The 14,092-nt window shown below is 38.9% G+C and overlaps 2 protein-coding genes across 2 annotated transcripts in view; both read right to left on the minus strand.

Moving 5' to 3' along the window:
- Positions 1–447: 447 nt before the first annotated feature.
- Positions 448–1,377, minus strand: LOC122439576 (proteasome subunit alpha type-2-like). Its single transcript, XM_043464750.1, has one exon. It carries the CDS (start codon positions 1,343–1,345, stop codon positions 641–643), a length of 705 nt encoding a protein of 234 aa, XP_043320685.1. The 5' UTR covers positions 1,346–1,377; the 3' UTR covers positions 448–640.
- A 6,993-nt stretch (positions 1,378–8,370) lies between these two features.
- MSH3 (mutS homolog 3) overlaps positions 8,371–14,092 on the minus strand; it is a 155,331-nt gene continuing 149,609 nt past the window's right edge. Inside the window, exons 24-25 of the mRNA XM_043467515.1 lie at positions 11,940–12,111; positions 8,371–9,096 (exon numbers count right to left, since the gene is read on the minus strand). Of these exons, the coding sequence (XP_043323450.1) occupies positions 9,000–9,096; positions 11,940–12,111 (269 nt within the window). The 3' untranslated portion in view covers positions 8,371–8,999. The remainder of the gene's footprint in view (positions 9,097–11,939; positions 12,112–14,092) is intronic.

Below are 14,092 nucleotides of genomic sequence, written 5' to 3' on the forward strand. Positions count from 1 at the left end.
CAGGGACCTGTTTGCCTGTTGCTTACAATGTGTGAGTTAACTTTTGGGCCCATTAACGACTCTTTTCAGACTAAGGTAGTCTTATTTCTGTGCCTATCGTGAAAGGGCATTTTTGAACTCAGCTTGTGTACTAATAATATCAAAGCCACTGCTCACTAGAAAACTGTCGTGCTCAAGGTCACGAAGTGAGTTGATGCTTGGGAAGATTTTCATTATCTCCTTTCCTGATTATGCTCTACATTGGTTGGAATATTACTTAGAATATAAAAATACCATTATAGCAGAGCGCTTATGAACAGTTTGAGGCACCATTGCATACTCTTTACAGACACTCCTTTAAATCTCATAACACAAAGATGCAACTTCATGTGTTTCTTTTGCCTGATACTGTTACAAAGAAATACAATGATTTTGGAAAAATCAAAAGCCCACCATTATTTGCAGAACTCACTTCTTTTTTTTTTTTTTTTAATTTAAGAGTTTATTATGATTTATAAGTCTCATTTTAAAAACATCAGTCCATCAAACCATGTAGAAATAAGTATGCAAAAAGTCTGCAAAACAAAACATACTTTAAACATGTTTAAGTAGAGAAGTTATCTGAAATTCTGCATTTTCAGTCACTTCATTATTTGCATTATTATGCAATGGCAGCCAAATAATCCTTAACTTCAGTTGGGGTAAGCCTCCTAAATCCGGCTTCGTTGCAGATTCCAACTTCTATATTATCTTCTGTCATCTGCCCTTCAAAGCTTTCCTTTAGGGTTAATATGGCTGTATGAATGGCATCTTCAAGTTCCAGATCTTCATTATATCTTTTCTCAAGGAAAGTTTTCCCACTCACATAGTTCTTTCCCATTGCTGTGGCTTTCCAGGCAAAGTAAGCTCCAGATGGATCTGACTGAAATAAATATGGCCGTCCCTCATTCCAACCACAGATAAGTAAAGAAACTCCAAATGGGCGAACACCCCCTGACTGGGTGTATTCCTGCATCACGGAAGCTACTCTCTGGACCAGTTGAGCTGTGGGAATAGGTTCTTGGTAAACGAGATAGTACTGTTGAGCTAGTTTTCGAGCTCTGTGCACAAGTACCCTGTAATCTGGGCCCATGCCACTATACACCAAACCTATATGCTTGGTGATTGGTTCCACTTTGTGGACACTTCGCTCATCATACAGAATGGATTTCTGTTTCTTCTCAGTTGCCAAGACCACGCCATTTGCAGCTTTAATTCCCACTGAAGGAGCTCCTCCAGCTACAGCAGCCAAAGCATATTCTATCTGGACAAGTTTACCAGACGGGCTGAATGTAGTCAGCGAAAAGCTGTAACCACGCTCCGCCATCTTTACCCGAAGACCCCCAGAACTCACTTCTTATGAGTAAGAATTTGATGGCATTATGACCATGCTTCTAATAACTCAATTCTTTAACTATCTGCATCAGGATCACTTATAACACTCATTTTAAAGATAAACTTTCCTCTTGGTACCTTCCAATTTTGCTATGAACCAAAAACTCCTCTAAAAATAAAGTCTAATTTAAAAAATGAATCTGAATGCAGACCTTACACTGTTAACAAAAATTACCTCAGAATGGATTTATGGACCTACATGTAAAATGAGAAACTATAAATCTCTTTAAGGATAACAAAGGAGAATACCTAGATGACCATGAGTATGGCAGTGACTTTTTAGATATAACACCAAAGGCATGATCCATGAAAGAAAAAAGTTGATAAGTTGGATTTCATAAAAAACAAACAAACAAACAAAAAAAACACTTCTTTTTGCAAAAGACAGTGTCAAGAAAATGAGAAAATAAGTCACAGACTGGGAGAAAATATCTCCAAAGACATATCTGATAAAGGATAGTTATTAAAACCGTTCAAAGAATTCCTAAGATGCAACAATAAGAAAATGAGCCTTCCAGTTTAAAAAAAGGCAGAAGGCCTATACAAACACCTCATCAAAGATATACATATGAAAAACAGGCAAATGAAACGTATGCTGTTAGGAATTACAAATTAAAATCACAATAAATCCTATGCACTTATTAGAATGGCCCAAATCCAACAAACTGAAAACACCCAGTGCTGACAAGCATGTGGAGCAACAGGTACCATCATTCAGCGCTGCTGAGAAGGCAAAATGGCACAGTCACTTTGGAGGAGAGTTTGGCAACTTTTTACAAACAACATACTCTCGCTCTTTGGTATTTAAATACCAAATAAATACCAAATAATAAATACCAAATACTCTTTGGTATTTATCCCAAACTGTATCTGCACAAAAACCTGCACACAGATATCTATAGTAGCTTTATTCATAATTACCAAAACTTGGAAGCAATTACAATGTCCTTCGTAAGGTGAATGGATAAACTGCGGTAAATATAGACAATGCAATATTATTCAGTGACACAAATATGCACTATGAAGCCATGAAAAGACATGGAGGAAACAAATACCTATTACTAAGGTATCTGTATTTCAATTTGTATTTGTATATTATATTTCACTATTACTAAGTGAAAGGAGCCAATCTGAAAAGGCTACATACTGTGTGATCCCAACTAAATGACAAAGGCAATGAGAAGGGCAAAACTGTCAAGAGGTTTCCCAGTGTTAAGAGGAGAAAAAGGGATAAATAAACAGAGTATGGAGGATTTTTAGGGCAGTGGATCTATCTTATATGACAGAACAATGGTGGATGCATGCCATTAAACATCTGTCCAGATCCATAGAATGTATAACACCGAGAATGAACCCTAGTATATATCCCATGGGCTTTGAGTGATAATCAATGTGTCATCGATTGTAACAAATGTACTACTCTAGAGGAGGAGGCTGTGCTTTACGGGCAGAGGGTATGTAAGAATTCTCTGTACTTTCTCTCCTCAACTTTGCTCTGAACCTAAAACTGCTCTAAAAATACAGGCTTTAAAAAAAAAGCTTCCCGGGGTTCCATGGCAAACCTACTGAGTCAGACTGAATCTTGGCGAAGGATTATGATCTAAGGAATATGATTTTTAGCAAATTTCTTTGGAGACAAGACCACTGATCATATAGGGTGAGGTAAGAGAGGGGAAGGGGAGAGAAAATGGGAAAGAAGAGATGAGGACAGAAATTGGTATCGACTAATATTCCTGTGTACCAACCTCAGAGATTCAGATTCAGCAGAATTGAATGAGGACTAGAAACCTGTATTTAAAATCTCCTCAAATGATTCTGAAGCTACAATGAGGTGCCACCTCACAATGGTCAGAATAGGCATCATTTAAGTCTACAAATAACGGTTGGAGAGGGTGTGGAGAAAAGGGAATGCTCTGCCACTGTTGGTGGGAATGTGAACTGGTGCAGCCACCACTGGAAACCAGTAAAGAGGTTCGCCCAAAACACTAAAAATAGACTTACCATATGATCCAGCAATCCCACTTCTGGGCATATAACTGACAAAAATGTAATTTGAAAAGGTATATGCACTCCTGTGCTCACAGCAGTACTATTTACAATAGCCAAGACATGAAAACAACCTAAATATCCATCAGCAAATACATGGATAAAAAATATATACATATAAAATTGTGTGTGTATATGTGTATATATGTATATACTTCACTGGTGGCTCAGCCACCTGCAATGTGGGAGACCTGGGTTCGATCCCTGGGTTGGGAAGATCCCCTGGAGGACAGCACGGCAACCCACCCCAGTATTTTTGCCTGGAGAATCCCCACGGACAGAGGAACCCGGTGGGTTACAGTCCAAGAGGTCGCAAAGAGTTGGACATGATTGAGTGACTAAGCACAGTACATAGAACACATATGTATATATACACAATGGACTCTCAGTCATAAAAAAGAATGGTAAAGAGTCCGCCTACCAATGCAGGAGACGTGGGTTAAGAGACACGGGTTCAATCCCTAGGTCAGGAAGATCACTTGGAGGAGGAATGGCAACCCACTCCAGTATTCTTGCCTGGAGAGTCCCATGGACAGAAGAGCCTGGCAGGCTACAGTCCACAAGGTCACACAGAGTTGGACACGACTGAAGCGAGTTAGCACGCAAAGAAGAATGAAATAATGCCATTTGCAATGTGAATGGACTTAGAGATTATTATACTAAGAGAAGTCAGAAAGAGACAATATCACATTATCACTTATATGTGGAATCTAAAATACAACACAAATGAACAGAAACAGACTCATAGAGAACAGATTTGAGGTTGCCAAAGGGGAGAGAGGGATAGAGGAAGAAAGGATTGGAGTTTGGAATTAGCAGATGCAAACTATTATACATAGGATGGATAAACAACAAGGTCCTACTGTATAGCACAGGGAACTACATTCAATACTAATGGAAAAGAATATGAAAAAGAGCATATATATACATATATATATATAACTGAATCACTTTGTTGTATAGCAGAAATTAACACTGTAAGTCAACTATACTTCAATAAAATTTTAAAAAATTAAAATAGAACAAAACCTGCTTAGGTTATTCTGATAGAGGGAGGGACATCCCTACATCCATGAAAGAGCTTCATGGAAGTAAAGTTTTCTGGAAAAAAACGGAGCATGAGGCTGAAAAGGAAGCTAAAAATCACACATAATATTTCTGATGCAGAAAATAAAAGGTTCTGAATGTTAAAGAAGAAAAAGGACATAGTCAAAGGCAATGAAAGGATGATTTGAGCAAAGGACAAAACAACTAGAGAAAAGGGTTCTTCATTCTGAGATTAATAATTATTTCTACCAGAGGACAAGCCTGTGACATGTCTCATGATCATATAGCTGCACATTCTTCACCATGATTTCATGAAAACAAGGCAGATGACAAAGTCATCTTTGGGGATTTAGTCTCCTAAATAGATTAGGTAGTAAAGCTCTAACATGCCAGTTATCAGAGTTGTAATTTCTAAATGCCATAATCCCACGGAGGAGGGCATGGCATCCCACTCCAGTATTCTTGCCTGGAGAATCCCATGGACAGAGGAGCCTGGCAGGCTTACAGTCCACAGGGTTGCAAAGAGTCAGACAGGACTGACTGAAGTAGTTTAGCACATATTCATGCAAAGCATTTACTATGAACATGTAAAATTAATTGGCAGAACTTTCAGATAAAAATCAGTTCATACAATGGGTTTAAAAAATCAACTTTTAAAGGTGACATTCAAAATCTATCAAGTTGGTGAGTGTGTCCATGAATTGGCACCTAAAGCTAGGGTAACCATGAAATTTATTATTCAGCACAGGATACTTTTTGGGGGAGAGGGCTATGTCCTGTAGCTTGTGGGATCTTAGTTCCCCGACTAGGGATTGAATCTGGACCCTCGGCACTGAAAGGGTGGAGCCTGACCACTGGACCACCACGGAACTCCCAGATGACTCAGTTTGAACTCATGGCATAATTTTTCTTACAAAATTCCTACTTCCTTCCAGTGAACAGGCTAAGAAACAATGACCAACCCAAAAGCACTGACACCTCTAACACCCAAACTGTGGCCGCCAGATGTCATTTATCACTCAACATGGTCGGGACTCCTTTGAGAAATATTCTATTCCAGGTCTGCACAGAAAATGTACAAGATGAGACTGGAAATCTTGTTATCTCAGAAAGTGAGGTGTCTCCCAAAGATGAACAGGTTTCATCTTTTGAGTGAAAGAGGCTCTTAATAAGTATACCAGGAAAACAGGTATAGACCAGGATGCCCCAGATTCACCCCAGGCAAACCAGAATGAATATCCCCGTAATGGCAATACCTCTCTGGACACTAATACAATAACAATAATCATCTATCCTAACTTCAATGTTCCAAAGAGGAACTGATGGTAATTACAAACTTAGAAACCACAGATGGTATTAATCAATTTCTTTTTTCTCCCTACCCATGTTCTTGGTGTGAAACATCAAATGGCACTTTTATAATTACGTGGCACAGCAGTAATTAATATTGATCTTGGAACATGGGAAAGGTCAACATTAACTTGTCGACTGCAAGATTCAGTCTCGTTTTTCCTCTGGAATTCATGCAGTGAGCACCGTTTCACCAGCTGCCTTACCACTACCACCAAGACAACAAGCTCCACTTGGGCAAACTGTCAGAAATTTTTATTTTTTTGTTTTAAGATTTAGGACACTTCTGTACAGATGTGGAATCCTTAGTGAAACAGTATCTTGATTATGAAGAGTCATTTCACTGGGTTTCTAATATGAAAAGGTTTGGCTGTTCTTTTCTATTTCAACAAATATTTACTGGGGTTCTATAGTATGCTATGCTTTGTCTAAATGATAGATTAAGCACAGGAGAGAGAGATCAAATTGTCAATCCAATGAAAAATACCGTTTAGTCACTCATAATCAATGAGACTAGTGGTTTACAAACCAGACTGCACTTTAGACTGGGGAGAACTTTAAAAAAAAAAATCCTGTACCTTGCCACATAAAAATCTGCATATGAATGCTCACAGCAAAATTCTTCATGAAAGCCAAAAAATGGAAACAGTCTAAATGTGTATCAGCTGATGAACTGATAACAAAATGTGATATATACATATAACCGAATAGATTTTAGTAATAAAGACGAAAGAAGTATTGCTACATGCTACAACATGAACCTTGAAAACAGTAAGCCAAATGAAAGAAGCCAGATACCAAGGACCACATACTGTACAATTCCATTCATATGAAATGTCCAAAAGAGCAAACTGAGAGAGACAGAAAGCAGATTAGTGACTGTCTAGGAGTAGGGATTTGGGGGAGGAATGGAGAGTAACTGCTAATGAGAATGGGTTTTTGGGGGTGATAAAAATGTTCTAAAACTGACCATGATCATCAGAGAAATGCAAATAAACCACAGTGATGTATCAGCTCACACCTGTTAGGATGATAACAAGCAGTAACAAGTGTTGATGAAAGTGCAGAGAAAAGGGAACCCTGTTGGTGAGACTGTAAACTGGTATAGCTATTATGGACAACAGTATGGAGGGTGCTTAAGATCCTGCAGTCCCACTTCCAGGTATATAACTAAAGGAAATCAACTCAGGATCTCAAATACATTACATCTAATGTTAGAACTGCAGCCTCCTTAGGTTTGATGCCTGGAGTATGTACCCAATCAATCATCTTTACTGCCAATCTCCACGACACGGCACAACCATCATAACGAGGACTCTGACACAACTTTCCCTTCAACACCTCAGCGCCTTGGCTGGGAAGGAGTCTCATTTAGAAAGGCTGTCTGGCACGGCTGGTCTTCTTCCAAACTTGGAGGCAGGCCTGACCTCCCGCAAACCGGCTAGCTGATATCCTGCTTTATGTTAGGGAATCTACCTTGCAACTTTCCGCATTGTCACTTGCCAGACTCTGGGGACTGTCACTGCCTGGACACACTACTCCTGAAACCCTTACCTGCTTGAATGCTGACCCTGACCTGGGCAAGCCAGAGATGGCCCGGAATGTCCACCTGGACACGAGCAGTGACTGCTGGTCCCTGCAGCTCCCCAGCATGGGTGTAACAGTCCTGAATTCATCTCTTTTTTCTGCGGACCTGCCTTTACAGCACTATCTCTGTTAACATAAAACATTGAGGGTCTTACTGAGTATTGAAACATTGTTTAAAAAGTGCTGTTGTTTTTAAAATTTAAAGAGTAAACCCCAACTAACTCTATTTTGAGCTATTTTTGAGAATTTCATTATAGGTTAATGAAACATATAATGAGAGGATGGAGGAATCAAACCATATCATATTCTAACTCCATAAAGGTAGGGAATTAAAGGGCTGGAGTGCAAGTGACTCAAAAGTGCAGTGGTGGTCCAGCGGCTAAGACTTCCTGCTCCCGATGCAAGGGTCTGTGTCCGATCTGGTTAGGGAATTGGATCCCACATGACACAACTAAGACCTGGCACAAATAAATAAATAACTTTTTTTTTTTTAAGTGTAGCAACCAACCACTATTGATCAACTTGGAGAGACTCAACTGACTGTTTCCAGGGCTCACTGTTAAGGCCACTGTTACGAAATAACATAAAGAAGAAATTAGAAATATGACCATCAAGTGTATGGAAGGCATTTCACTAAGTAAGAATGAAAACTGAATGGGAAGTAGGATAGAGAACCTTTGTGCAAGAAACATAAAGCATATGAGAAGCCAGGTTTCAAGTACTATAGAAAGCTCAGGGACATAGATGATCATGTGTTACCCTAACCTTGCAGGGAGGGAGTGCTTTTATGAATCAACAAAGCTAAAAGGGATTTGCTGTATCAGATAGTAGAAAGGTCGAAAGTGAGAAAGCTCAGTTCTGTGTACATGGGAAGAGCAGCAACCTTAGTTCCATAACTAAACCCCAAATTCAACAGGAAAAAGATCATAAGTTATAGCAAGTACTCATCAATGTTTATTACTTAAATGAATGACAAATAATTTCATCCAACAATCTCCAAATTGCTTAAAACTATGACAATATTTAACTTCTCAGATTTCATAACCTTGTTCTTTCTGTGCTCTAGTTTCTAAACAGCCTGACAATTCTACTTCTTTTCAAAAATTCTTCGGCTCACAGTGAATAAACTGGTGGTATCATAAAATTGTTTCAGTTCGAATAAAAGGTGTATTCCCACCAGACATTTCACCCAGCTGCAAATTTTCTGAACTGAAACAAATAAAATCATGCAGTACTTTTTATATCAGCCTCTAAAACTTCATGAACAGTACAGTCTACTTCCGATTTTACTTAGAAGCTTTTTATTTGAATCTTACCATCCATGAGATTTTCTAATGACATGATAGGAATCTTAATATTCAAAAGTGTTTATATTTTTAAAAATAAGGATAGCAGGGTCCTACACAAAAGGCCTCCCTGTTTCTGATAGGAATATGCCACGGTCAGGCTTTACGCTCACATCACACAGAGATGGGCTGTTACTGGAGAGTTGTTTTCACACAGCTGGCATTTTTAATTCTCTATTTTTTGGTTCCAAAACATAGCCTTCGTTTTCATCACAAAGAGACGTCTGTAATTTCTTCTTCTGTCCACTTTTGCAAGCCTTTTGCATCATCTATCGTCCATAGCTTCGTAAAACACTTTAGCTTTTTCCTGGACAGAAAATAAAATACCATTTCTTTTATAAATGGAATTGTTAGGGGCCAGTCCATCCTATCAAAACTATGAAAAGTCTGTGATATTAGAATAGCAGGCAGGCTATATGGTTAGGAGGCTATGGCGGGGAGCATCAGTCTTTTGGTGCAAGAAGTTTTCAGGGCAGCTGCTTTAATCAAGAGACCAAGGTTGCTGATCAGCTCCAGGGAGGGGATGGCACAGCTTCCTCCCTCTTCTAACTCAGCTGGAGGTTGTGTGTGCTCACAGGATGAAAAGTGAAACTGACTTAATGAAATAATGCAGGCTATTGGAAAAGTAAAATGCCAACATAACACAGACCTACTTTTCCTTCTGCAAAAACGCAATCCAGTTAAATAGTAACATCTTATGGAAAAACCTGAATGAACTTTTTGACCAACCCAATATTTAGGGTCTGCAGAGGGAATGTGTGAGTTCCAAACAAGACTCTACCACCAACTAGCTGGGTGACCCTGGTTTCCTGGTCACCTCACTTGGCCTCATTTTCCCCAACTACAACATAGGATGAGAGCAGTACCTATTTCACACAGTTATTATAAGGGTTAAGTGAATTAATGTATGTAAAGCAATAAGAATAGTAGCTGGCTACGGTGTCTAGACTGCCACAAAGGACTGACTACCTAAACTTGCTGGTATCCACAGCAAGCACTCAATAAATATTAGCTAATAACAAACTCACAAGGATGCACCAGATTCAGTTTGGGTTCTGTGACCAATGAAATCGATGTGATAACCACTTTTAGTGAAAAAGGAAAAACCACAAATACAGTGTGTCCTGATAAATCATCAGATGCCATGCCAATGCAGCCTCTTCCTACAATTTTCTGTCTTGTTAAGCTAACTTTCTAGATTTTAAAATATAATATACTAGTTGGAAGAGACAAAATATTTTTTCCCTTCTTATTTTTTAATTAATTTATTTTAATTGGAGAATAATTACTTTACAATATTGTGATGGTTTTTGCTATATATCAGTATGAATCGGCCACAGTCTCTCCCCACCCTATCTCTCTGAGTTGTCCCAGAGCACTGGCTTTGGGTACCCTGCTTCATGCATCTAATTTGCACTGGTCCTCTATTTTACATATGGTAATGTACATGTTTCAATGGTGTTCTCGCAAATCATCTTACCCTCGCCTTCTCCCACTGAGTCCAAAAGTCTGTTCTTTACATCTGTGTCTCCTTTGCTGCCCTGCATGTAGGACCCTGCATGTACCATCTTTCTAAATTTCATATATACGCGTTAATATATAGTAGGTGTCTTTCAGAAGAGTTAAAATACTTATAAAGAACCTGTGAATTTTACTACTCTTGCTTTATAGCCTGCAAGAACTTTCATATCTTACTGCCATCTTGCATCTTTTGTAGTAAAGTTTAATTCCAGTTTCTTTATGAAAAAAGAAAAATAAGAAGACAACAAGAGAGGATTTAAAGTTGTCTGCGGACTTTGAGCAGAACTAAGGGCTAAGCTTACTTTTAAAATCTCATAGATGATCACTTTTCACTCTAGAAAAATTGTATGTGAATCTACTTTGTAACAAGTAACTAGAATTAGCCCGTCACTGATTGGATCACTTGTTTCTAATCTGGTGTTGTGGAACGGATCCAGAAGAGAATGCCACCGGAGGAAACGACAAAGTGCTCGAGTATTCCAGCACTTTGGACCTGGCCCACCACCTGTTACCATGGTAAGGTTAGGAGTGCGAGGCAGAAACACAGAGGAAGAAAGAAAAGAGGAGCTGGTTGCAGGACCATCAGTATGCAAGCTGGCAACTGTCTCTTTAACTAAAATATCAGGTGTTGATATTTCAATATTTAAATTGGTAATAATTCCCAGAACTAAAAAATATTCTTACAGCATAATGGCTGGCCAGGATGTTCTATCTGACTAACAGCCTATTTGCTCTAGATCACATGGTCATGCATGTGCCCTGCATTATTGCTCCGGTCCTGGACATTTCAGGCAGAGCAGGGTGGGGTCGGAGGTGGGCGAGGAGTTTATGCTGTTTTAAAATATAATCTTATATTTGGGAAACAAAAGGCTGCAATTTATTATTTATTAATAGGATATTTTCCTACGAATATCTTCCTTCCAAAGTATGTTTCAGGTTTGTATGATGATCAGTTTATATACTGACTACATACTTGCTGGATGTCCAGGGTAAAAGTGCATTCACATAAAGCATTCTAGGTGATGGAGAAGTTTGTTTAGAATAAAAAGTCTGTCACAAACAAATCCACAAAGTAAATGATGTGCACAGATACTGACTCTAATCACCTAGCTCTGTGATACTGACTTTACCAAAAAGTTCATTCAGGTGTTTCTGTAAGATGTTATGTAAAAACCTAAAGAACTTTTTGGTTAACCCAGTATTATTATTTTCATTCATGTCCTGACAGAATTCTTCACTTCCGAATGTAACTGCTGCATATCTGAATGAGCATAAAAGAGTATAAAAGAAATACTCTAAATGTTATTTATATCTTGAGGTTTCCATTAGTAATATTCTTCATAAATGAGTATTTTAAGCAACCAATGTGTTGGTATACATTAAGGAGTTAATTCTTTAGAAAAATGATTGGAAAACCAACTTAACAGATAAAGATCTGACTACAGAGGCCTAAATGAATTCACATGGGCTTTGGGAAGAACCATTTTCATTTTACCATAACTGAATGTTTCAGAATATTTGAAGAGGTGCTTGAAGGAAGATCTGATGTTCATTTACAGGACAATCCTCTTTCTGGGACAACTTGGAAGAGTTCATTATATATCAAAAATGTAGCACAATCATTCTGACCTTTTCATATTTACTAATCCTTCCAGCTCTTTGGACTTGCTAGCTGCTTTCTTTAAAATTTCTCCAGGAACATCTGCTAGTTTAGCCACATTGAGTCCATAACTCCTTGCTGCAATTCCTCTGGTTATTTGATAAAGAAATGTGACAGAATCAGGGACCTGGTCTTCTTCACCTAAAAAATAAAGTTAAAAGAAAGAGAGAGATAAAGAAAACCATGCTTGAAAATTGAAAGAAATTAGAAGATTAAAGACAAAATAAAAATCTGTATAACTTTATTCAATTAAAATTTGTAATCTGAAAAAGAAATCCATTGTTCCTAATCTCTTGTTACCTTATCAATATTACATATATAGAAAAAGGGTAAATACTGTTTTGAAAATGCTTTTGCATTTAGGATCTATCTTTTAGCTCAGTTAAAATGCTTTTTAACAATTATTCATTGTAAGTTAAGAAATATTTAGTTGTATGCTGCTTGCTGAAAATTTTTAAATGAACTTCTATACCCAAAAAAGAGTGATTTTGATACATGGTATAATATAATTTCTCCTTTAAAAACAGTTTTGTTTTGGTTTTTTTTTTTAATGTTTTCTAGTGAAAGAATGTATTCACCAGTCTTGTATGTAATATACTCTGTAAAGTAACATATGTGAAGGATGTTTCCAAGAGTACAAGAAACAAAGCGACAAAAACAGATAAGGAAATAATACATGTTGCACAGTTTAAATAACAAGACAGAGAAATTCTGGCTTATTAAATATCCTAGTTAAAAAAGAGCTATACATATTAAAGTTGATACTGTTCACATGTGTGCATGCTAAATTGCCTCAGTCATGTCCGACTCTGTGCAGCCCTATGGACTGTAGCCCACCGGCTCCTCTGTCCATGGATTTCTCCAGGCAAGAATACTGGAATGGGTTGCCATGCCCTTCTCCAGGGATCGAACCCCAGGTCTCTTGCATTGGCAAGTGGGTTCTTTACCACTAGCGCCACCTGGAAAGCCCATGGATGCTGTTTGGTACCATCCAAATCCCATTCAGACTGCCCCAACTATCAGAGCAACCCTCAGCTGTGTGCTATCTTTGGGAACTTCTGCAGCTGAAGAAAGCTGTTTCACCCAAGGTCACCTCCCATCTTGGGCAGCCTGTATCCAGTGGACTCGCTGCTACAGGGGTTGGTAGGCAGCTTTGAAGATGGCCACCAAAGATCCCCTGCCTCCTGGCGTCCATGTCCTTGTGTGATTCTCCCTCTCTGACTGTGAGTTGAACCAAGGGACTTGCTTCTAATGAATAGAATACGACAAAAATTATGGTCTGTCACTTTTGAGATTAGATTACAGGAGACTGTGGCCTGACTTGGGCACTCTCACTTTCTTCCCTGTTTGCTCTAAAGGGAGCCAGTGGCCATATTGTGGGCTGCCCTATGGAGGGGTCCACATGCAAAGAAACCAATGGCTCTGGTCAACAAGTCAGTGAGGGTCTGGAGCCCAACCAACAGCTGTGTGAATGATCTTGGAAGTGGATATTCTGAGGTATGCCAACAGCATGTGAGAGGGCTGGGAAGTGGGTTGTCCCAGTCAAGCCTTGACTGCTACCCGGCCAATACTTGGATGAAGCCTGTGAGAGACTGTGAGGTATTCAGCTTGGGTTCCTGACCCACAGGAATTATGAGATAATAAACAGTTGCTGTGCTAAGCTGCTATGTTTTAGGGGGAAATTTGTTATGGAACAATAGATAAAAAAAGGCATAAAAGTCTGGTTCTCTCACCTCAAGCTGAGGTGACTCTGAAGGACCAACCCCTGACCGAGCTCTCTGCAGGGTTGGCTGAAGTCTTACAACTGTAACGCAGCCCAGGAGAGCCCAGTCCTGCTCGGGTGTTGATGGTGAAAGTATTCCTCAATAAAACTCTTGACACTCAAATTTCAGAATCTGTTTCCTAGGGCACCAGTCTACCACCTAATACATATGCTTGAAGCTAAAACTTTTAAAGAATTGGGATATCATGAAGTACAATGTTCATTGGAAGGACTGATGTTGAAGCTGAAACTCCAATACTTTGGCCACCTGATGCGAAGAGCTGACTCATTGGAAAAGACCCTGATGCTGGGAAAGACTGAAGGCAGGAGGAAAAGGGGACGACAGAGGATGAGATGGTT

The sequence above is a fragment of the Cervus canadensis genome, chromosome 4, assembly GCF_019320065.1.
Source record: "Cervus canadensis isolate Bull #8, Minnesota chromosome 4, ASM1932006v1, whole genome shotgun sequence".
Lineage (NCBI taxonomy): Eukaryota > Metazoa > Chordata > Mammalia > Artiodactyla > Cervidae > Cervus > Cervus canadensis.

What these genes read in the sequence shown, in the direction of transcription:
- LOC122439576 (XM_043464750.1), bottom strand. Translation starts at nt 1,345, where the DNA reads ATGGCGGAGCGTGGTTACAGCTTTTCGCTGACTACATTCAGCCCGTCT.